The following is a 25,721-nucleotide window of genomic DNA, read 5'->3' as shown; positions in this document are numbered from 1 at the left end:
AATTCAAATCCATTGAAACTTTTTAATATCTCAGTTTTTAAGAAGCAACTGTATGTTTTAAGTCTGATACAATCAGCAGAATTGCACCCAAGATGGACTTGGGTTTTGGCAACAAAGAGCTTTTGGAAGCCAACCTATCCAATTTTTTTCTGTAGTAAGTGTGTTTGAATATACTGAATTTTCATTCTTTCTTGAGCACAATCACAAGAATGGATATCAAAAAAATGACCTTCTGGCTAGACTATCATAAATCTGACAGTTCCTAAGATTTCTCCATAGATGCAAGATAGATTTAGTGATTTCACTTACAATTCAGGATTCCTTAATCAATTCAATTCAAGGTTCATAGTGTGTTTGTTAAGAGAAGGCTTCTCCCACCATATTACAACTAATTCATATATTATGCAGTACTGCACAGGAAAATTAACTGCACTGTAGTTACACAAGCACTTGCTTAATTACTCTGCTGATACATTGTGGGTTGAGTTGACCTATAACAACATGGAATACAATTTTTAAGGTACTGTAGCTGTTGTGGGAATAATCTTTCATTTTTAGGCATAATTCAACACAAAATGAATTATATTCTGGTAACTTGAGTGTTTAGGCCATTACTTTCTGGACATATTCTAAATACATTTTCGCTATAAAACAACATCAGAGATAAAGTTTCTCAGCTGAATGCCCACCCATCAAAATTATGCAATTTAAGACCAGCAATAGTGTCTTCCTTAATTTACCAGTTTCAACCCCACTCTTCTTTGTGGAGAATAATAGACTGTGCACAACATTCTCAACATTATTTTAGGCAAGAGTGCCGTGATATGTTTTTTCATAATAGAACATCCTTATTTTCTTTTTTCCCTTTACACAGTGTCTAATAGTTCATCCCTCAGATCCTGAACAAATTCAGAATTAAAGAAATGCATTGCTGTGTACCAGTGCCATCTGCTGCTAATCTCTCCCTGTGGATACAGAAGGTCTTACTTCACCATATATTTAATCCAGTAAAGATTTTCAGCTGAATGTGCATGGTCAGTCCAATACTCCTTTCCTAATACTTTTTAAACCATCTCTCCCCATTTTATCATAGAGCTCCTCATTGCATATCTTAGCAGATATACTGAGGCGATTGTTTTAATTTCAGTTTCAGAAGGAAAATTATTTTCTTCCCCCAGTCAGTGAAAAAGGTTTGTGCCTGAAATCTCATCCAGAACCAGACTGTTCCAGAGAGGAAGTGTCCATCTTAGAGACTCCAACAGTTTACACATTCACCATCTGTACTCAAAGATCTTCAGTAAGAACATGTTATTTCTAGAGTCCCACTTCTCCAGCACTTCTGACACCCACTCATTCACACCATTTCTAAGGAGTACATCATGTCAGAATGCAGAATTGCTGCACAGTTACTTTATATGCTACTCTGACTTCAGTTTCTAAATACATGTAACCAGGATATATCAAGATCTGCTGCATAAATATCATGAAGAAGCAAATACCATTCTACGTGAAAAAGAGCAAAGGAGAGTATGAAAACGAGGAAGAGAAAATAGAGGACCCCCAGTCTCATTTATAGCTGTATGACTGATTGATGCTACAATACCAATCAATTGGACAAGATTTGAGTTGCAGGAACACGTATCTTCTCCCTTACAGCTTGTCTTTCGAAAAAGATGGAGCCATATCTTTCTTCTACAATATTTGGAGAACAGAATATCTCTTATTAATATTTGATATGACCCTTCATGTATTTTTAGGCAGGGATCCAGACTGCACAGAAAAGTGTGTGCAAGGTCACAAAAATATGTATATGAGTTCATAAGCATTGAAATTTAAAAAAAAAAAAAGTTGGGAAAATGTCACACCTATTTGGAAGAACTCCTGCTACATTTGCTTGTCATTGAAAGATGTCAGTAACTGCTTTGGAGAAACACTAGTAGATATTTTGGGGCCCAACTCTGGGGTTTGCATTTTTTACTCTTGAGCTCTGAGGTAGAGCTTGTTGTGGCCTTCTTCAAAAACAATCCTGAGGATTTTACTGATATATATACTAAACACATAAAGATAGAGCCCATAAAATTATTATCAACAAAGATACTTGCTGTAACAATGAGTTGAAGGAACTCACTGGCTGAGAAACAGGGATGAAGTAACTCCTCTGGAAATGCCTGGTCAGAATTGAAATGACAAAGTAACAGGGGAATACAAAAAAAGATCAAGCTTGAAAAGGCAGATAATTATAATCTAGAGCATATGAACAGATGGCAACACCATCAATCAATGAATAAATAATAGTGCAATCTGACTTGATGGGATGACTGGATGAGCTCAGATGACACCAGGCACACTCCACCTTATATAACTAAGTGGCAGTCATGAAGCAGAGCAGGATATGAGCACATTCATGCCCCAGAAAGTGGAAAAAACAAAATTAGCAGGTCTCATATGACTGGATATATTTGAACTGCCACTGTACTGATGAATTTACTTGTGGTTATCGTCTGGAGATAGAACCACTAGCTACAGAATGTTTCTGCAACTGGACCGGCCCTTAACAAGAGGACTGGAAACCAAAACAAGATACACAGGTGCACAAAAAGGGCAACTGGCTTTGTGCATGCTTCTCTGAATGAAAGAAACTTGTTGCCACTAATAATGTTATTAGTCACATTTCTGTGCAACCCTGGCAAGTGAGGTGTCAGGTAACAGGCGTCATCCATTTTGCTCCTTCCAGTTCATATTTCATAGTTCAATTTCATTTCCACTACTCACGTACAGCAGTTGTTAGCTGTACGGCACTTCAGATGCTGCAAATTCAATTACAGTTTTATTTTATAATTTGATATGTCAGTGGAATAGAAACAATCAAGAAGATTGACACTGATCATAATCTAAATTGTCATGCCCAATCCTTGACAGAAGCAAGAGTTAAAATATGTGTCAGTCATTCAAGACCCTGACTCCCTAAACTACCTTGTAATGTGCATCAAAATGGATTCTTCACTGCTTGCAAATAAACCTATACGCTATTCTTTGCTAAACAGAATTTCCTGGATAAAAGAATTACTTCTGAAGACTCACATAAATTTAAGAGTGAACATTTGTGGCTATTACTTTAGTTTAAAAGTTGAATACAAAATCCCAGAAACTTTATTATTTTTAATAATGATGTTATGTTTTCATTCAACATAGATTTTATGCTAGGTTCCTTCCCCGTACTAAAGAAAATTTCATTTTTTAGTCACATTAGTATTTTATTTTCTATGTATTTTTACTGCAATTATTTTGTGTGTCTGCTATTTTCAGCAATATGATAGTATTTGCAGCATCAATGTTGCTCACTTTGTCCGAACATGCCCTGGAAACACATACATATTATGACATTAAATAAAATAAAGAGGTAAATCAACCTAGTTTCTGCAGAGTGGTAATGAACCCTTCATTACTCCAGGATGTTGACATAGATAGTTACATCTCATCAAAAGAGGACAAGAATAATATTCACTCTTAATGGACACAAGGAAAGCACTTCAAAATCATTGAACAGCTTGCTCTGCTATTCTACAAGTAAATGTTGTTTGTCCTGATCACAGAGGCAACAGTTGAAAGCAAATATCTCCAAATACTTTTAAAACTCTTGCCAAGAGATTACAAGCCATTAAAAATGTTTTAATGGCAATAAGTAAACATCTATTCTTATCACAAAAATTAATACAGAAGAAAGTACACAAAGTATATTCTACAGATACCAGGTATCAACCAGACAATAACATCAAGTGATGGGTTTATTAACATTAATGCATGGGCTTCGTTACTTCCCCCTAGACTGTACAGTGTATTAGACCATTATGCTTCTATTTTATAAAGAAACACCAGAACAGCATTTACAATGTCCAAATGAAGCACCAAGTGAAAATATATTTGGGGCAGTTGAGTACTTCTATCCTAAACTACAGCAATTAGATTGTGTCCACTCTCTGTACATCAGAGAACAAAAAAAAAGCTGTTTCTCAGCAAGACTGTCAAGAGGGACCCAGATTCAAAGAATTAATTTAGCAGACACATGTCCATGTGCTCAAAATTATGATTCAACAATTCCATCTAACTATGAAAGTATCAAAAACTTGTTAAGGGCCTCCCTGTTCAGCCAAAGAAATTCATAGACTACATAAGATTTCAGGAAAGAGAGGTTATGTATCTACGGTTGATGTTCTCTGAAACATGGAATCCAGGCCCATACTCAGAATATAGGTCTTAACACAAACAGTGACATTTCTGGCTTCAGGATAACATCAACAGCTATGTTCAGGCTCTGCAGAACCTTCTGCTATATGCAAGAACATGCAAAACAAAATACAGCTTAATTTTTGTTCACCTGCAAAATAATGCCAGGCCATAAGACAAAGAGGTGTTGAGGAAAAAAGACAGAGAAAAGTAATGATGAGGAAAGATGAACATGAGAAAATAAGCTCACTGTCTTTCACTGATAATCCAAATGAAGATGGTTCCATACTCTTTCATACATTCACAGCTCCTGAGCTGTGACTTTGTCTTTCCTGCAAACGGCACTTTCAGGACCAGCCAACATTGTTAGAATACCACTTTAGCAGCAGAGGGGAAATCTGAGGCTGTAGAGCTATGTGGCTGGCTCTGTAAGCAACAGGACTGGAGATATTTCAGAACAGAATTACTGAATGAGGTCAACAAAACTCATGGATAAAGGAGATGTGCTTAAAATAGGCAAAGCTGAATTTTCTAATAGGCTTTTGAAAAATTCCTCGTCACAGGCTTCTATGGAAACTCAACATTCAGAGCTTTAGGGAAGGTCTTTATGTTGATAAATAACTGATTAAAAGACAGGGAACAGAAGGTAAGTAGGTTAGCCAGACAGCTCTAGCAATGGAGGGAGGTCATTAGCAGAGTTCCACAGGGATTTGTGCAGGGGATGCAGTTATTAGTCATATTCCTAAGTAACCTGGGAAAATGGATGAGCAGTGAGGTGAGAAAGCTTTATAATGATATTAACTTATGCACAGTAAAAAGGATGATGGCTTGCTGAATGTTAAAAATTAGGAAAGGTGCTTATAGAAGAAAGTCCCTAAACAATAAAATGGCAGATGAAATTCTTTGTAGTTGAATGCAAAGTGGTGCACAGAGAGCAAAACAATTCTAAGATCAAGAGTCATTATATACACAAAATTGCATGCATTTCAAGAGAGCATGAGAAGACCCTACCATATACCATTGGCTTGTTTTTACTCTTCTGGTTGCCTTCTGCTTATAGTCACAGTTTGAGGTAGGATACTAGTCCGGATGGATTTTTGGTCTGACCAGGTGGAGAAACTGGGCTTTTTTTCAGATGTAGCCTGAGTTCTAGTATGGTGCATGTGACAGAAAACATTCTGGTTTAGGACTCTACAGATTTACTGTGTGCTTGCATGGCAGTAACCATCAACTTAAACCTGTCAGCTATTGATATAAATAGCATTAAGAATTCCGTGGAAGGTTTCAGCCCTTTAGAGTACTCTTTACAAACCAACCACAGGCCCCTTTACTGGCTACACTGGGACTGCCTGGGTAAGACATGTTAATCACACAGAATGGGAAAACACAGAAAGTTTCTTCACCAGAGGATGAAGACAAAAAAGTTTAGCAGAGAAACGTGAATGAAAAAAAAACATGGACAAAATCTCTTTCTTTCACAATTAGCAAAGCCAGAACACAAAATAGTGCGAGGTTTTCCCCTGGAATTATAGGGCTGAAAAACTGGAGCTTTTATAGCTAATCCTGAAAATCTCAGAGAACAGAAAATCCTTCTTGCATAAAGTCATATAAGCTTTATCAAGGGGAGCAGCATTCCACCACAAGTTATATTTCAGAATGTCACCTAATGGAGTGACTCTTTTCACTAAAAGACTTCACAGAAGGCCAGGCAACTTGTGTATATGGGAGTCATTATCCAGTTCCACTACTGAGGAAAGGGAGGTGTAGATTCAGTACTAACCTTTTGAAATCCCAATACTATGTCCTGACAAGAAGTCTTAGGTAGAAGGTCTCTACCTCCATATCCATCTGTTCAAGTGGATATGATGTGTCTACGTCAGTACTGGATCAGTGGAACCATAGTGATCTATCACTTTGCCATCCAGACTATGCTGGAAGTACTACTTCCTAACTTCCTACTAATTCATCTGCTAAGATGATGAAAGAGAAATAGTCCTGGAAGTCTTCATCGTCCCACACAAGGGAGAAGTCAAACTGAAATCAAGCAAAGGTGTCAAAAAGAACAGTCAGGAATTGCTACAATGATTCAGTTCACACTCATTGTGTCAAGTACTCTGATAAAGCACAGTGATGAAAAAATTCCTGGCTTCTCTTATTAAAAAGAATATGCTGGTACATATGTGGCAAACCCTAGTTTGATGAATAATATACTAAACCATCCCTTGAGTTTATCATTGTTTCTGATAATAGGAGCAGGCAGAGTCTCTGCTGTTCAGTGATCTCTCAAATGTTCCCAGTTCTCTCTAGCAACTAACATGGGAAAAGAGAATCTCAACTAAATTACCGTTCAGACAGAAGGTAAATAGGAATAGGATCTCTTGTCAGGAGGATCAGCCCGGTATATTCATAGAGATCAGTACCAGACAATGGCTGAAGATAACAGCTCCAGCTTCTGATAATCCTAACAAGCAAGGTCTAAGAAAGATACAACAAACTTCTAAACTACTGTTTTGACTCTTACACATGTATGTAGGGTTTGTAGGCAGCAATATGTCTTTAATGCAAATGGCAATGGCAGCTGGTAAGCAAAGCTCTCCATGTGGTATGAGTATAGTTCACAGCTCAGGGCCAATCTTTGTAGAGCCCAAAAAGCCATCACCAAAAGGGAACAACATTTTTGACAGTCTGAAAGCCAACACTACTCTGCTCTCTTCAGTGCCACCCACTCCTGTAGGTATCCTCTGAGCGTGCCTTGCCACACATGCTCAGGACTGTGTCCCTCACAAAAACACAGCTGCAGCAGGTTGCTCGTCTTCACAGAGAGGCCACTCTAATCATGAGAGATTCTGCCCTCGAATCAGCTCCTTCCTCAGCCTGCTTGCACTCTCCCAGAAGGCAGCCATAATTGCTAGTTTATAGGCCTGTCTGGGTGGAATCCAGCCTTTTATTCCAAGGTGTCCTACTGTGCAAAACTCTGTGGTGTCTGCCTCAAAACCATTCTCCATGAGGACAATTCACTTTTTATGGGAGCAGGAGGGCATGTCAAAGCAGGTGCAAGATTGCAAGATATACTTCCATGGCTTCAAAGAGGGAAAAGTGCCTAGAGACAGCCAGTTTACTGAACCTATTCCCTTCTTCACAGACTTTAGAACATCTAACACCTATTACAGATTTCAGCAAAGATGTTTATTAGTAGCAGACGCTCCTGTCCAGAGGGACAAAGGTGAAGCTTCTGTACACCCAAAGCATGGCCCCATTCTCATTACACACAATGGAAATAATATCACTGATTTTATTAGAAATTGAGTCAGATCCTGTCACCAAACTAGTCAGTGAGATAGGAAGTGTTGAGGAGAAAGACTTACTTCTGCCTTTTCAATCCAAAACAACCAGCAATCCAAAATATACTTTCCCATTTCAATCACTTTCCTGATTTAATAAGCACCTCCTCACTGTCTTAGGGTAATATATTGTTTATTGATTACTCATTTTTCAATTTAATCCCATCTGTTTTATTTTTACTTATCCCCAAAGTTTCCAATTAAATAGGGAATAAGATCCTAATTCCCATAGTTCAAACACAGTGAAGGCTACATCTTCGTTTTTATCTTCTGCCTTGAAGTCTATGGATGGATGGTTTCTTTAAAAAAACTTAATAAACATTAGAAAATACAAACAGTGTTGTGAATGGGAAGATGTGCAAACATTTCTTTACATGTTTGTTTTTTCTTTCCTGTTTCGAAACAGGATGTCGAAACTTCACAAAATATAATACTGCAGAAGACTCATATCACTTTGACATCAATTCCATGCTGGGCTTTATAAGCATAAAGTCAAGCAAATTCAAATATAAATAACACAACAATTTCTGTTCATATAGCATAAGATAGATTGCTTAAGTCAGACGCCGTGGGGGATGATTTGCACCAATGCACATGCCCATGCACCAGCATGCATGCCCAATCTCCTCTCTTACTAATACCTCTCTACCTGACATTGTAGCTTCGTTTGATGTTCTCAGGCTCAGCTGCCCTTGAACACTGTCATTTCCATTGCCTGGTTGATATACTTTGCCAACAGATTTCATTGAAGAAGCAATATTGATGCCTTTTCCTGGTCTTAAAATCAAGAATCAAACACGGTTAGAAGGGAAAAAGGGGTTTTACCTTGGCATTTATTTTAAGGATCCTTAGGTGCACACGTCCAGGTCAAATGCACCAAAATGCACACTGCAATGCCCACCTCTAAAAGATCTGGTATAACATTATAGGTCTTACTAATTAGCATATCTATCAAAGATTCCCCAATGAGAGGCTTGAGTGAGCCCCCCTCCCCAAGGAGCCTTCCCCTGGATGGTTCTATCTTAGCTTACAGAATGTGTTCTGGAGAGGACCTTGGGGTCTGGGGCTTTCTGATCCCTAACTACAAGGCTTCTAAGATATTTAGATTCCTAGCTTGACAAATAATTCTAAGAATGTAGGCAAAAAACCACTAAGAATATAAAAGTTATAAAAAGGTATATGAAAGGGGTATAAAAGGAAAGGCAAAAAATCACCATGGCATCAATATCACTATTCACTTTTGCTCTGAAGATCTAACATGAATCACTACACCTCTTAATTCTCCTCATGCAATCAAAGCATGTCCTAAAATACACTGACCCTCTAATTCCATGTTCTCTACTCTTCCTGAAAGCTAACAGTACCAGACTAATTTAAACAGTCTCCTCTAATCAAACCACTTCTGTAGTTTCTCCTAGTCTCTCTCCCCTTCTTCAGTGATAACTTCATCTGCCACTGGAGTTTGCTGTGACAAAATCCAATTGTGCCTCCACTGCTGAAGAGACCGGAAAGGGCTTTGAGTACACAGAAAACAATCGGGATTCTCATGCCTCTTGAATCAACCATTTCCATGCTTTATACAGTGTTGCACATAATGGGTTTTTTTGTGGAAATGAGAAAAGAGGGACTGAAAAAACCCCATATTACCTAATGCAGTACAACCTGCGTGCAATCTACCACTAGAGCTCTAAGTCACATATGTATTATGTACATGATCTCTCTCAATTCAGCTTAGCTTATGCATCATCTCTTCTTCGATAGTGGAATAAAGATGTGGAAGCCCATGAAAAAAAAGCAAGCTAAAGGTATTCAGAAGTACCCATGACTTTTATTACCAATTCAGAAGTCCACATTAATTGTCAACATTAGTCAAGGCACCAATTCTGTGATGTCCTTACTGTAAAGCATATATAAATTATTTTCTCTGTGCTTCCTTTTCATGGCCACCATTTCACAGAGTACAGTTTGTCTTGGACAAACCACTGACACATACTGAACATCCTGAAAAGTTCCTTGATGGTTTTTTTCCCCCTTCTGTCTGTTGTACAGTATGTTCCAAATATGGAGGCTAGAAGACATTGTTAAAATACAATTGCTAAAAATCTTAGCTGCACTAATTATAAAAACCTAATCTTAAAAAATTATTAAATTCACTTTTTATCACTTTGTGTTTAAGTAATGCCTTTTCTGCACAATTAAAATACGCACATGCTTTATTTTGCTCCCAAAAATTAACTGTAATTTTCTGGTTCTCTTTTACTAAGCTGATCTTTGGCTTGCACATATCTCAGAAGAAAGCCTTTGTAGCAAGTATAATCCAAGTAAAAATTTAATTTTTCCAAGTCCTAAATTAGACACAAACTTAATCAGGTAGTTTCACATCAGACTATCTTCAAAAGCTGGCACATAACTGGCTTGCTTTCCCTCATCTCCATTGTTCTCTATCACATCTTTCAGTTTAATTTTTCTTCTCTTTTTAATTCTTTTCATCAGACTTATTTATTTTTAGCTGTTAGTCACTGTTTCACGAGATGGCAAGTTGTGATGCTAATTGATAGCAAAGAAGGGCCAACATGCAGAATTCAATGGCAAAATTCCCACTCACAGAAAAAAAAAAATCACTCTGATACATTTTAACTGAAGCTCTTCTGGACAGTCAGCTAATTACATACCTGCCATTATGCATTTGTTAACTTTTTACTTTTCTGGGGTGAAACACTTAGAGAAATTGAGTTTTTTCTCTTCTCCTCTCCTCTTTCTCTTGAAAGCAACAAACATATTCCTTTCCTTTTAAAATGCAATTATGTTTCTTACCATCCATGCTGTGACAAAATCTCCCATCCAAGTCCCAACTGCAGCTACCTTCATAAAATTTTCATTCCTGATGCCCATGAAGTCTGTTATAATGTATGCACTGTGGAAACAAGAACACAAACGTAAGATATACATATTTGCTGAATGTAGTTACAAAGAACTTGCATTAGTGACAAAAATAATTATTATTTGTGAAAGATTTCCCATTTCTTTCATAATAACCTTTTCTGCTAGATCTGAGTCTTGACATAGAACTGAACTCATATAGGTCGATTCCAATTAGAAATGCAATGTGAATCTGATTTTGAAGTCCATGTGTCTTTTGAAGGTGCTAAAATAACAGTTGGCAAAGACTTTAGGATTATGTAAAGCTTCTGGAAGTAGAAAATGTTTTACAGTTTTTACCTTCTTCCTTTATACAAATAAAATTGCAACATTCTTGGAATTGGTGACTTTGCAAAATCCTTATGAAGAAAAATGAAAATCTTTAAGGTATCTTTAAAAAGATAATTGAGCTGCTTAACTTTTCACTCTATCAGTCATACAACCACATTTTTTAACACATCAGTACAAGCAAGTTTTGCAAAATTTCAGTGAGATGTCACTGTCTCTAGATTCTTACAATTTATTTTCACAGACATATTTTACTTAAATCCAAAAGAAGCGTTTCCATTCTGCTTAAATGATGCAACAGATAGGATTTACAACTTCACATGATAATTTGACTTCTAACTTCGGGATCACCAAGATGCTATAAGGACAATTAAGAAGGTAAAGTTACTTGCTCCAGATTAAAACCTTTCTGAAAAAAAACCCATACCTTTTAATATACTGATATCCTTTTCTAAAAAACTTTTATAGTGGTCAACAAGAGGTGACTTGTAGAGGGATTCCTTATGGAACAGGGGCATATGATACCCCTGGAAAGATTGGACAACCCAGGATTGCTGGGAAAGCCCCTGAACAGCCCCTGGCTGCAGGCAGGCCTGGAAAGCACCTGGCTGCAGGCACCCCTGAGAGACCTTGGCAAGGTATACACTGGTCGGCTCCCTCACTGATTAGAGACTATCCTAGAGGGACTGGGTATGAATCTTTGCAAAAGTAGATCTAAGCTTGCATAGTTGAACAATAAAGGAAGAACAATGCTTAAATCGAATTGGTGTCTGTGTTGTTTATCTGGCCAGCTCTCCAGACTCGGTCCCTAACAGTGACTCTCCTCCAGAGCTAATATTGATGATAATGAATATGAATGGCAAATGTATTTTAATCTTACAAGTGATATCTTTGTTTTCAAGACACTTGTAAACATTGCTTATGTAATGTTATGCCTATTTAAGAGTGCACACAGTGACACAGTTACTTGTAAAAGTGTCCTTTAACATTGTGCTATCCATTATTCAAATCTTACCATTACTACATACCAAATATTACAATGTCTAGGAGATAACAGACCCTATCTCTGCAACTGGATCAGTGCAAACTGATCCCACTTTCTGGGCCTGTTCTGTTAAAATCTAAATAACTGATCAGTGTGGAAGGTCTTGCTAGCACAAATCCATGCACAGCATGGCATAATTTCTTAGACACAATTTAATATGTTGTAGAGTAGAAATACTATCGTCATCAAATAGTTTCATGACACATGAAAAATGTCCTACAGTAACAGCCATTTTCACATACACATTATGACCTTTCAGCTGGTATGTCACTAACAAAAATGCCATCTTTTTTTTTTTTTTCTGCAGAACAGCACATAAATGCTGGCTCTGATTTTCTGCTGGAAATAAAAAAAAAATTTAAAAAAAGAGAAAAAAAATTTCCAAGCCTCCAAAGTATTTTTAATAACATTCCATGGAGTTAATAAGATCATCAGTATCCTAAATTGACCATGTTATAAATGAGGGTGTAAGAAACCAAGAACAGTTACATCGGGTCAGCCTGAAGTCTCCCTTTTGCAATGCTCTGTCTCCAAGAGAGGGCAATAGCAGTAACAAAGGAAGACTGAGAACAGGCAAGAACAACCCTCCCAGATATATTCTCCCGGATGCTTTCTAACTGGAAAATACATAGAATTCCTTTTCTCCTGCATCTTGGGCATGCCATTTTTGTAACATCTGTGAAGGCAGAAAATCATCAAGTCTGCACTCCTTAAGAAGGTGTCTTATTCACAAAGAAGGCACAGCAGTAAGTGTCATTTTTAAGGAATGGCCCTCAAATGCAAAGCACATCTTAGTCTTCTCCATCAGTGAGAGACACATACAAAACCCCAGGCTTCTCACCTTTTCTTATAGGCACTACACATTCTCATATGCACTATACATGATTACAGGTGTACAGTAAGCAAACACTTGCATAACACCCCCAGAAAATGGGCCACTTGGGTGACTCCTATAGCCCTGTCATATAGAGCAGGCCTGCCAAAGCCACCACTGGCAGGCTGCTGGACACAGGGGGGGCTAACCAAAAAGGCTGAGAGGTCACTGATCCCTGAATATGGGTGTTACCTAGTAGAAGAGAACTCAAACCAGATATAAGTGATTCTTTTTAATGGAAATTGAAATTCTCAGTGTAACCACTTGTTTTTATGAATGTTAGAAGTATCAGAAGGCTTATAATAAGGTTGAAGGATCCGGACAAAATACTTAAATACACAGAAAGGCCTTGAAAGTATCACATCTTCCCAAGAGTTTTTTTTGTCATTTCAAATATGAAAGCACCAAAGAAGCCTGTATAAATTGTGCATTCCAGTCTGCAAGTAATTAATGTCTGAATTAAATATGCAAATTGAAAAACCTTCAGTTAGTGTCAAAATAGCATACTATTATAAAGAAACTGTTAGGAATATAATCTGTGCATGTTTTAAGTGCATTTACTGATTAAAATACAGCTACAACTTTTTATGAACAGGAAGAATATTTTTAACATTGCTGTCTTATTAGAAATATCAATAAAATACATTACTATTTCATTAACTGTTAGCATTACACCCTGTGTCTTTTATTATCTCTGCAGTATTTTTTTTATTTCAAAACACAAAGAGAAACTGACTGTTTTAAAATAGGGATTTGGGGCTGCTAAAAATGAATTTAAAAAAAAAAACCTAATCCTCCAGTTTTCATTTTCAGGTTTTAGTTTAAATAGAAATGAGAACACTTGACATTTTCAAAAAAGCCACACTTTCTGATGATGTTATCAAGATGTATATTATAACAGTACCGAAAGTAAAGTTAATTCTATTGTGGAAAATCCTCACATTTTTCTACCTTTAGCTAGTGATTAGAGTAGTTTTCTTTAATTGTTAAGTCTGCTTCCTGGCTAGGACCCGTGTCTGCACCTTGCAGGAGGACTAAGATCTGCTGGGTTCCAGTTAACTGTCATGGACAGCCCAGATTTTCTATAGCTTGTCAAAAGGCTTCTGTTTGCTTCACCATATGTGTATTCTGCAGTAAGGCACAAGCATATTGCATGAGCAGCATAATCTAAGGAAACACTGAGTGAAAAACACAGCAGTTATAGCTCGGAGTAAAAATGCTCTTCTAAGACAGGGTAAGTGGAAACAATTAGAGGCTGAGGAGCCAATACTTGTGAATAATATAGATAAAAGGCAAATTTGTGACTGGGATTTGGGAGCTGTTCACAGTAAGACTGGAAGCTGCAGCTCCAGGGAAACTGCTCTTAGCAGGCCAAAGTTTAGGGAAGGTAGACCAACATTTTAACAGAATAGGACAAAACAGAGGAACCAAAAGACAAAGGAGACTTGACACAGTTCTAAAACAGATTAAAAATAATAAAAATCAGAAGTAAGTGTCTACATCCATGTTGACGCAAAAGGTATGTTAATAACCATGAGTCAGAAAAAGACATATGAGCCCAATGTATTTGAACAGTTTCTGGAGTTAGCAGCAGTGTGCACAGAATGGATAAAGAGGGAGACAGCAACACTAGCCTGGAGATTTTGTTCAAAGGAAGGTATCAGAGCATTTTTGCAAAGAAGGATGACACTTTACCAGCTGCTAAAATGAGTAACAATCTGAAAGCAAATGGAAGGTTTTAAATTTTACATTGGATAAAGATGCACAAGTCACTGTAGTGCTATCGACACTGTTCCAAGCTCTGGAAAAAACTCAGCACTGAGACTCAGTGCTGAGACCATGTTTTCTTGACCATCACAGGACCTAAGAATGGGCTATAGCTTGAATAGAGACGCTTAAATATAACTGTAAACCAGGAAGTCAAACTCTCAATGGAGCTGAGTCAGACTGGGTCAAGGATTTACTTGCCTTAATTATTGCTTGATGGCTAGCATGTCAAAAAAAAAACATGTCCACGCATCAAAAGGCATTGTTAAACCTATGTGACTAAGTAATTCCCAGTGATGTGACATAACTTGGTCTCCAGATCCAAAGAGATCTGGATCTCTTGTAAGGCCTGTGACACAACTGACAACCCAGACACATCTGAACTGAACCCTGGGTGTCCAGGGACAGCAATGAGAGCACAGACACTTTGGGGAGGTTTTAATAGCCTTTTAAAGCAATTTTAGCAGCCTTGATGCATCTTAACTAAGCTTCAGCTGGTTCTTTATACACTCCAGAGTACTGAAGGCAGTGGGCTGACACATAGCATGCAGAGCATATTCTGTACAGAGCCAACAAGAACTGCACCCACAGAGTGGCAACGTAATGCTCTTTAAAAAGGAGGGGATGCCTAAATATCTTTTATGTTGAGTAACAAAATGTCTGTACATGTTCTGCAGTCTGATATGCACTTTTCTGAGGTGGTTTTATCTGGCCTTCCCCCTAAATAGCTGATTATCTGTATGGAACTCATCTTCCTTGGTGTATCTAACAAGGTGAAATGCTTTGACATTGGCAAACAAGTGACAGCATGGGAGTTCACACAGGCTGCAAAGAAGTATGTGTTTAGATGTGGCACCACAAGATTCCATTACTATTAATTTAGAAGAGGCAGAGAATGTCAGAATAACTGAAAACATACATAAAAGACTGCAGATACAGTTCCTGATCTGTATTTGTCACTCTAAAATGACAGAATGACAAATGAGACACTTGGTAGCACTTCACTCAGTTGTAAAGCTATTCTTCTAATGTTAGGAATTGAAGTCAGAACCATGGGGAACTGGAAGGTGCCCAGAGACAGCAAGACCTGCTGTCTTATAAACTGGCACATCATAATGAGGATGGCATAATGCATAGCTATCAGCAAACAGTATAGAGAGCACAACAGCTATTCATCCAGTCCCTAACCACCCCCAGTGCACGCTTTAGAGATACAGAGGAAATTTCTCCTATGACACCAGAACAGAGAATTAAGAGGCACTGAACCAGGGATTTTGCTTGACAAGACATCAAAGAGGTAACAGCCACAAGAGGCTCAGCAGGCTAATCTCCAAGACACAAAAATCTGAGAAGCAAAATCAGCTCGGCTATAGCGAGGCAGATCCATGGCACAGTGCAGAACACCTGAGACTGATGGACAGATGCTGTAACTGAGCATGTCTGGTAACTTATTTATACATGGTTTTTTTAAATCAGGCAGGAGAACTGTAATTCTGTGGACCTCTGCTCACCAGTCTACAGGCCCGAGGGCTGTGTAACTTACTCTGGGGACTTTGCTTGTAGAGCTTGTAGAGCTTGCTAGGATACACAGGAGCTGCTCACTGTCCACAGGAACAGACCATTTAGTTTCTATCTTTGCAAGCCTGCCTTTAAGACAAGGTCCATTGAAAAATGCAGCAATTGCAATTCTGTCTGTTAATGTAGAAGAGGTATGTGCATGTTACTTAAATGGTAGGGTACACATGAGATCCAGTCCCTGATTCCAAGGGACACCGGTTTAGTGCCCTTCAAAGTTAGGGAATTGCACCTCACTGTTATTCTCAATATGAAAAGGTGATGACACAAGAGGACGAGAAATATGTTTCAGACTCTCTTAGGTGAGGTGAAACTGAAGTTGTATATTCCATATTTTGTAAGTATCATCTTTCACATATAAGAAATATATTCTCTTTCCTTCACTTTTAGAATGGATGCCAGTGGTCAGTTTTTGATTAGATCATAACTACAGTCCTAATTAAGATGCCTAAGCAAACTGGGACAGGATTTTGAACATATTTTTTGTCCTCAATGTAGCTTTTTCTATTGCTATTTGTAGTATTTTCCTGTGTGGGTTTTTGTGGATCTTACTCCAACAAACCAAGCATAAAGCACTTGATGACCAATAGAGTCTGGACCTCTCTTTAGAGATCAGGTTTCCATGACCAATGGATTACACAGCAATTCAAAGCAGGATGCTAATTTAGATGATTTTCTTGTATGCCATAGTGGTATCATGTATGAAAATGGCCAACAGCTTACATCTAACAGAGTTGCAGAATGTAACTCATAGTGACAGGCCTACTGCCAGAGGCTGTGAGAGTCTGCATCTCTACTGGGAAATCTTAGGGATCTGCAAATTCAGAAGTGTTAAGGACCTCCATTATGGGAGAAACGCAGCCTGCCTGGGTAAACTTTGGTGAGTGCTGGCACATACTTCCAGTGAGTTAAAATGACAGGATTTGCTACACCTACATTTTTGTCTGTCAAACCCTAAATGACAAATAACATTGGAGACAATGAACAGACAAGCCAGGAATTGAATCCAGATTTCTTCCCTCAGATGAGCACCTTTCTCCATCATTACATAAGTGCTGTAGTGAAAATTACATACTAACCCTACAGATTCCACTACAAGGCACTTAGGATGGACAGGATGGTCTGGGGAAAAGCATAAAAGGTACTTGACAAAAGAATAAAACAGACAGATTTTTTAAATTCATTATGTCCATGAGGTATCTTTCACAAATTTTCCAGAATTTTTGCTGTCGTGTGCAACATGTATCATAAAAATATATATTCTGTTGAGTCAGATAGATGAAAAACAAAGGCTTCATAGTGCATTTAGCATTTTTCTGCTGCAAATATAGGCAACAATACTCAGCCAAGGACAGGTTGCAGAAACATTTCTAATTCTACTGTGCTAACAGGTGAATGCTCACCCATACACACACAGCACAGCCTTACCTGTCCCCACCACACACTCACACAAGCACTGCACCTGTTTATATGTAGTTGCTTATGCTTCCATTTCAACTCTGTGACCGCTGCATAAGTTGTTTTTACTGAAGCAATCACACACAGGGTTGCCTCTTACATGCCACTTTGACACTGCAGGAGAGGATTAAGGTATTTTCTTACTGCTAAGTGAATTTCTTGTTGAAAATTATTTTAGTGGATAATGAAGCAAGTTAGGAGAACTGTGACAAGTTAAGAGAATCATGTCATTTTTTAGCATTTCTTTTAATAGGCTAGTAAAAAGTGCCAAAATGCTAGATAAAACAGATGCCCAGGGACACAAATAAGACAAGTGGCCTTGGCCAGACCAAATTTGAGGGTTTAAGGGGGATCTTGACTCATCATGCCGTAACATGCTCTGCAGGCATAAAAGTTTGCAATCTCAGCCCTTGCCATATGAATCCTGAGAAGGACAATGAGTGCTAATTTTCAACAAGAATGCTAAACAGCAACCTAAATCAGACATGTGTACATTGAAGAGAAATGTATGCTCAGAGTTACTAGAATTTAGAAAAATGTTGTAAACAGTTTTTTTGGTGGTGGGGGAGTTACATTTGTTAAATGTTGCAGATATGCTTATCTTAAAATACAGATAATTTGTTTGGTGTGTGATATTCCAGAAATAACTACTAAAATTTGGAAATAACAGGTTTGGAAATAGCATTAACATTTGAAAATAACAACAGAAACTGAAGAATATATCAGGTAATGTATTTATAAAGGTGAAGCTAGATTAGTAATTTAGAAAAAGAGATGCAGTGAAACATTCTCTTTTAAATAAATAAATAATGCTTTGTTTTTAAACTTGGTGAGATACAGGTAAAAATCGATTTGAGTAGCACTGCTTCTGGCTCTTCAGAAAGTGACATGGCTTGCACATGTCCATGCCTGTTTTTGACATTTTAGTATGGCTAAGGAGGGACAAGGACAGATGTGTAACAATATTCTCAGAATTGGCAGCTCAAAGACAAAAAATTATTCACATAAAAAAAAAAAAAAGAGAACTGTTATGTCATCAACAAAATATATAAACAAAATTAAATAGAATAATAGAGCTGGAACTCCATCATTCTAACCAAGTGCTTTTATAACTTTAAATTTTCAGTGAATTTCAGGAAAAGTTCGTAATTTTTATCTGTGTCAGCTGTAGGGATGACTGAGAAGCTTAAATGCATTATTACAATGCCAAATAAACAAGTAACTGCAGTATTACTGCTATTCACAAAGGGGAAAAGAGGACAATTTGCAGTTGTTACAAAACACTGGATAGACTCCGCTTGTAAATAGCAGACCAACTGGGAAAGCAGAAAAATACTTTATTTAATTTTAGTAAAAACTTGTAAGTATTAGCAGATGATGCAACTTTGCATATTAATCATTCTTCAACTTACTAAACTTCCCCAAAGAAATGATAAAAAGATTTGGGTTTTTTTATTTTAAAATAACGAAATGCCAGAAAACTACAAAAAACATGCCATAAGTTAATGAGTTGGAACAGAGGGAACAAAGAAATGTTGACACAGAATCTCTGCTGACAGATCCTCAGTGATCATAAATGACGAGAACTTGAGCTGGATCTGAAAAGACTTGTAAGGCACAGGTTTAAAAGGGATACTACACTCTGATATAGCCACAAATGAGCCCTAAATAGGAACCTTCTGAAGCACTTTCTCTGCAAATGGTTGGTTCTAAAATGTTATCCAAGTTCTACAGACTGCAGACACGTAGCTAATATTCTGTGGATACATAAAAATTAATTAGGAAACTGTTTTAGGAGTAAAAGTTGTTATTTAAAACTATTTACAGGTGCAAACGGAGAATACCTTTCAGGTTGAATGGGGCTTTGAGCAAGCTGATCTAGTGGGTAGCATCTCTGCCCATGATAGGGGGGTTGGAACTGAATGATCTATAAGGTTCCTTCTAACCCAAACCTTTCTATGATCCCATGATTCTGTTATGTGTGTTTGGGTTTGAATCTGTTTAAGATGACTGGTGTATATCTGTCTTGCTGCAGTCTGTAAAACCAGACCAAGATACAGAAACTAGAGCTGTTAAACCAAAATTATTTACCATGCTCGCTGATACCTTTGAGAAGAAATGGAAGGAAAATGAGGCTTGACAACTCAGGAGCTGGTCTGAGGATTTGGTTGGCTTCCCTCATAATGTACTATCAGCAGCAGATTGCAGAGCAGATGGAAAAGAACTAGACTTCAAGCAATGTACAAATTATGAAATTGAGGAGATTGTTTCTTTACTGTATTACTTGAAAACTGTATATAAAGCACAACTGTGTCTAGGGCCAGTCATTTGACAAGAGCTGGCATGCAATCGCAGAGAGTTTCACATGGAAAACACAGCGAAGAAGACAGCCTGTTCTTCCACTCCTTGGCTGACAAAGCAAACACCTTTGCTGTGACTTCTTAACCATCCAATAGTTGATATCAGTCCAACACTTGATATACCTTTGTTCTGTATTGTACTGACTGCTTTATTTTCTGGTCCCTACAATACTCACTATTTTAAATAAAGAATCATTGAAATATAGAGGGAAAAGTGACAGAAGGTTGGGGTTTTTTTGCCCTCAAATCAACAACTCTGTATTGCAGACTGTCATTTTACAATAGTCTTCTTTTAATGTATTGAAAATGAGTTATTGGAAGACAGACACATCAGAACCATGCACTGCTCAGATTTTTGCTCTGACACTGTGACTTTAAACACAACTGTAAGACACAAATGAAGAAAATACACAGTTTTTGGTCTGAACTTCATTGAAAAGAATATTGTCCTATTTTCCCTAAGAACTGGCACATCTTCAAACAATGGAGAGAAAGATGTATGCACATGCATTTTTGATACCCAGACACTAAGCTTTGATGGTTTGCCTACATTTTTAAGGTCAGTTAGTCACAAATACTATGTTTCATCTCAACTACAGGCTTAAAAAAAGTCTCAATTTCAGCTAGTAATTCTAGGATTCCCTGGAAGAGCCCACTTCTCTCCAGAGTCAATGGAGAGGAATAAGCACTTTACAGACATAATTCATCTGATTTTTCTTAAACATCTGCACTGGGTCTGGCTGAGATGGAGCCAATTTTCTTTATAGCATCTCGTATGGTGCTGTCTTTTAGACTTGTGACCTAAAGAGTGCTGATAACACACTGATGCTGCCTACCTGTTAGCTTACCTTGTTAACATGCAAGAACACCTCTGAATCAGATGAATCGTCTTCTGGGGATTTCAGTTCCATTAAATGTAAAAGTAGTTAGTTAAATGCAAACTCATCTTTATTGGATTCTTCAACTATGAAATACGACCAAATAGGCATTTTTGTGTTTTAAGACTGGCACAGTTCAGGTTACTAGAGTGAAGGTCTAACATTCCTTGTAGGCCTACACACATCCCAGACTGCAACTAAAACCAGTGACTTCAGTTAAAATATGTAGTCTGGAAAATACCATTGTAACTGAAAAATAAACCTTTTTAACTTCTACATAAGATTGAAAAAGACATTTCCAAATCATGTAAAAGATTACATGATAAAACATTGTCAATAAGAAACCTTTAAAAGAATGAGTAAACTGCAATTAAGATTTCATTAAAATATTAAGTTAAATCTAAAGTTGAAAAGATGACAGTGGGACAGATATAAACATAATTAAATAAGGTGTGGAGTAAATATCTTTGCCTGATGCTCACTGTGGAAAACATTTTAAAATGCTACTCTTCAATGACAATTTGATCCAGAAATAGAATTTTATACTGACTGAAAGTTATCATCCACATGTTACCAGCTAAAGCAAATAGGGTCCTCATTAAGGAGACCTTGAGATCTTTACCTTGGATGTGCTCAAGCTTCATGAACACCACCAATGTATTTTACAGTATTTCCTGGGTTTATTGTTGATTATATTCTACACTGATGAATGGAAGAAGGTTGCTGGATGGCTTGCAGAGCAATTCTAAACCCTCCTCTCTGCTCAGGAACAACCAGTGCAAAAATTCTCCCTGCATTCTGAAACCAGTTGAACCCATGAGAATGCTTAGAAGCAGATAAGATCAAATTCTCCAGGTAAAAACAAGTATTTTAAGCCTTGTACAATAATATTTGGTTTTTTAAAGGAGAAGATAGAAATAGCAAACAGCTCACTTTCAAGCAGCAATGGTCATACCATTATGAAGGTACAAGGCAATAAAATATTGTGAGACCTAATCAATAGAAATTAGTCACTACAAGGAGAGTATGATTAAATGATCATATTTCAGGACTTTAAAATCTCATTTGTAATTAACATTTAGATACACTTTACTTTAAACTTTTATTATTTTTCAAAATATTTTTTTTCTAGCTATACATCAGGTATATTGCCCACTTCAGTTTTTTTAAAATGTCTTTTTCACATGCTCTTGTGAACAAAAAAGTATATGCATATATAAATACAGCTTTAAATCACACATAATACTGCACATCTCCTTTTGTTGCACACATTGGATTTGGTTGGGGTGGACTTAACTTTCATTTTAGCAGCCCATGCAGTGCTGTGCTTTGTATTTATAGCTACAGGGGTGTAACACACTGATGTTTTGGCTATTGCTGAGCAGTGCTTGCACAGCATCAGGGCTGTGTCTCCAACCCACTGCTCAGAAGGCCAACAGGCTGTAGATGGGCAAGAAGTTTGGAGGGGAGACAGCTGGGACACCTGATCTGAACTGACCCAAAAGATATTCCACACTGTGTGCATCATACTCAGCCATGAAAGGGAGGGTGGGAAGGAGAAGGGAGGGATATTTGGGGTTATGGTGTTTGCCTTCTGAAGGAATTGCCATGTGTACCAATTCCCCACTTCCCAGAAATTCACTGGACATCTGTCTGCTGGCATGAAATGGTGAATAAATTTAGTCTTTTTTTCTTCCTTTTTGCACGTGACTTTCATTTTTCTTACTAAACTGTCTTTACCTCAGCCCACGATCTTGTCCATCTTTCTTTCTGTTCTCCTGAGGCGGAGTGCTGCCAGCCAGCCAAAATCAGCCCTCCACAATATATTCTGTTCATAGCGACTTTCTAGTAACAAAAAGGGTCCACAACTGATAAAGTAATAAGTACTCTGATTTAATATTAATTTAAATATTCCTAAGCAACATTTCAAATACAAATCATAAAGCAAAACTTCTGGTAGGATTTTTGGAGATCCCCAGCATCTACATTAATCATATTTTTCTCTCAAATATATACTGTATAAATAAATAAGATTAGAGATTTTTAAAAAATTAATGATCTTCATTTACTAATATCAATTATTTACCAAACTAACAGCTCCATAAAACTAAATTTTCATGTTTTTTTCAATTTCCCTTAATCTAGATAGAAGTACTGCATTCTTACATATAGATTAACTTTGTATCATCCACTTCTGGCCACTGTCTGGGACATTTATAATATCTATGTCTTCAGTTCAAAATTTATGAACCAGAAAACTTCACAACTATATTTATGATAAATGTGTCAACCTAGTGAGAAATTTTAACATTAACACGACAATGCCGATGATCTACAAAAACCCTAAACGTAAGTATCACCATGTCTGAGTTATCTCCTGCAATGTTTAAAGAACATTTTCTTGTCTTTGTTTGAAGCCTGTTCAGTCAGCAGTCTGTCACATTTGTGAACTGAAATCCCATTTCTTGTTCTGTACTGCAAATGAAAACAAAATCCTCTGCTAGATAAGAGAAAAAAGAATGGATTGTGACACTGTCTCTTTTGATTTACTGGTCATACAGGCACACTGTGCATTACACTGAGTCATCTCTTTAATTTCCCCAAAGATTGTATCTCAGAACTGTCAGATCTCCCCATTGCAGGAATCCAGTTCCACTTTTTCTCATCCAGTTTTCACATTTCCTATTATACTGGAGTGGGGTCATTTGCCAGCACTTAAAGCTGATGGATTTTTAACTCTTTTCTGTAGCGACTGGAATTCAACTCTTCTACAGGTGATCCTTTATTCCAAGTAAAAACCCAGACAAGTAACACTGCAGAATAATGACTTTTACATATTTTCCTATTTTTATACTTCTCATGAACACACAGAATAATTTAGGTTGGAAGAAAACTCTGGAGATGACCTAACGCAAACTCCTGCTTAAGTCAGTGCTGATTTCAACCTGAACAGGTTGAGGGAAGTTGAAATCTTCCCTCAGCAGCAGAGCATAGCCCAAACTGCTGCTGAAGCTTGAGACCTCCACAGCTGCTGTGGTCAGAGGTGAGGAGCAGCACAAAGCAGAGCCACTACTGTGTTGAAGGTGCCACTTGGGAAACTGTTTAGGGTTTTATTAGGATAATAGTACAAATATTCCTGCCCTCTTTTGCAGCTTGGATGACCAATTTCAGGAAGACTGACAGCAGCAAGAAATCCAAAAGAAAAGTTTACTCCATGTTCTGCTGATTTAATTACTTTAAATACATTCCAACTGTTCAGATTTGGAATGACAAAGACAAATACTTTCATCTAAATTTGAAGTGGAAGTTTTATCTCCTTTTTATTCTTTTCTCTTTTTTTGTCAGAAGTGTATAAGTCTGCTACATTTTTGTGGGGGGTTTCTTGCAATAAGCATTTTGAACTGATGAAATTTCTGAAAATTTCAGATTAACTACCTTCCTCGTGGAAGTAATCGTGCTGTTATATAAAGAAAAACACAGTTCAAAGTACAACCAAATGTGTTAACTGGTTTTGGACAGAGAAGCCCACAAATATTTCTTGTTAAACAAGGATTTACTAACAGAATGACAGATAAAAAGCTCTGCTTTTGGATAGTGTCCTGCGTTGCAGTGTATTCTATTACCATCCTCATGAGGTGTTGAAATCAGGTGGGGCAGTGTTTCCTTGCCTCCTCCCCCCAGACTATCTTGCTGTTAATTGCCCATCATTGTCCTGCCGCCTGACTCAGAGATAACTCCCTCCGGACTATCTTCTGTTAATGAGCCTAATCAACACTTGGCCTCATGACTCGTTACCCCATTGTGAGATGCTCCACCCAGAGGGAGGAACCAAGCATCCCATCGTGGATATAATCTGAGGCTGAACATCACCACTTCGGGAGGCCTCCAGCCACCATTCTACCAGACTGCTACCACCACCCTGACTAACAGGGTGCCAGGTTGCATCCTAACTCTGTCAGTTTAACCCAGTGTTATCCGCTTTTATTGTTTTTTCTTTCCCCCTCCTTTTATTTCCCTATTAAATTGTTATTCTGACTTGTTGTCTCCCACTAGTTTGTTTTCAAACTAGTACAGATAGTCAAGAAGAAATCTTCACTGTCTGGCTTTGGTCTTCAACTGAACTGCTGAAATAAAGACCAATTATAAATTTTTTAAGTACGTATTTTTCTATCCCCCTTAAGGAAAACAAGACTTTGGCATTAGTTCATCACATTGTCAGGAAGCTTTCCTAGGGCTGAGAGAACTCCTTCTTATGAACGGACCACTCAGGAGTGAAAGAAACCCTGCCACTGATGAGGAGCATATGGGTGTCCTCTGCAGGACAGTTGGATTCTTAATGCAGTGTGGATATGATACAATTTCATTTACTTTTCCAACACACTGTTTCACCTTGTGTTCTCTCTAATCTGTTGCAGGCTTGACAATATCTGGAACAGCCCCATATCGATCCTGTAAATAGTATGGCTGGCTGTGACAGTAAGCACAGTGCTGCCTTCCTATGCAAAGGTACCTGCAGGAAGACAGCACAAGCCACATGGCTTTTTCCAGATAGCAGAACAAGTTAGTGTTTGGAAAAGAAGTACATGAACTCTGCGGGTATCATGCCTTCAGTCTCCAAGAGAAACAGCCAACAGAAGTCTTCTGAGGGTTTTACACCACTTTTCTTATTGCCCTTTGTTTGCTGCACTCCTATCATTACATGCATCTCTCTGTATGTCTCTAAAGTAAGATTTAGTTATCAGCGCTTCCTTGTCTCACAAAATGTTATATGACTACCATGAGATAAAACTGAAACCTCAAAAGAAAATTTATTTATAGAAAATACAGAAATAGAGCCTTTTTGTCCACAAAATAGATGATCATTAAACCAAATAAATTATTGTTCTTTTAGCCAATGTGTAAGTAAGGAAACCCCCTATGATTTGGCCAGACTGGCAAGATACAAAATAGCTATGCTTCAGATGTACTTCCTTATCAGGGATTTGTTTTCAT

General features: G+C 37.7%; 1 protein-coding gene across 7 annotated transcripts in view; it reads right to left on the bottom strand.

The window, feature by feature from the left end:
- TMEM117 (transmembrane protein 117) overlaps window positions 1-25,721 on the bottom strand; it is a 198,509-nt gene that overhangs the window by 104,699 nt on the left and 68,089 nt on the right. For all 7 annotated transcript variants that reach the window (XM_008632769.2, XM_017733148.1, XM_017733151.1 and 4 more), the window contains one exon: window positions 10,380-10,479. In XM_008632769.2, the coding sequence (XP_008630991.1) occupies window positions 10,380-10,479 (100 nt within the window). The remainder of the gene's footprint in view (window positions 1-10,379; window positions 10,480-25,721) is intronic.

The sequence above is a fragment of the Corvus brachyrhynchos genome, unplaced genomic scaffold (genome assembly GCF_000691975.1).
Source record: "Corvus brachyrhynchos isolate BGI_N302 unplaced genomic scaffold, ASM69197v1 scaffold32, whole genome shotgun sequence".
NCBI classification, from domain to species: domain Eukaryota; kingdom Metazoa; phylum Chordata; class Aves; order Passeriformes; family Corvidae; genus Corvus; species Corvus brachyrhynchos.
This window is presented reverse-complemented; position numbering and strand designations above follow the sequence as displayed.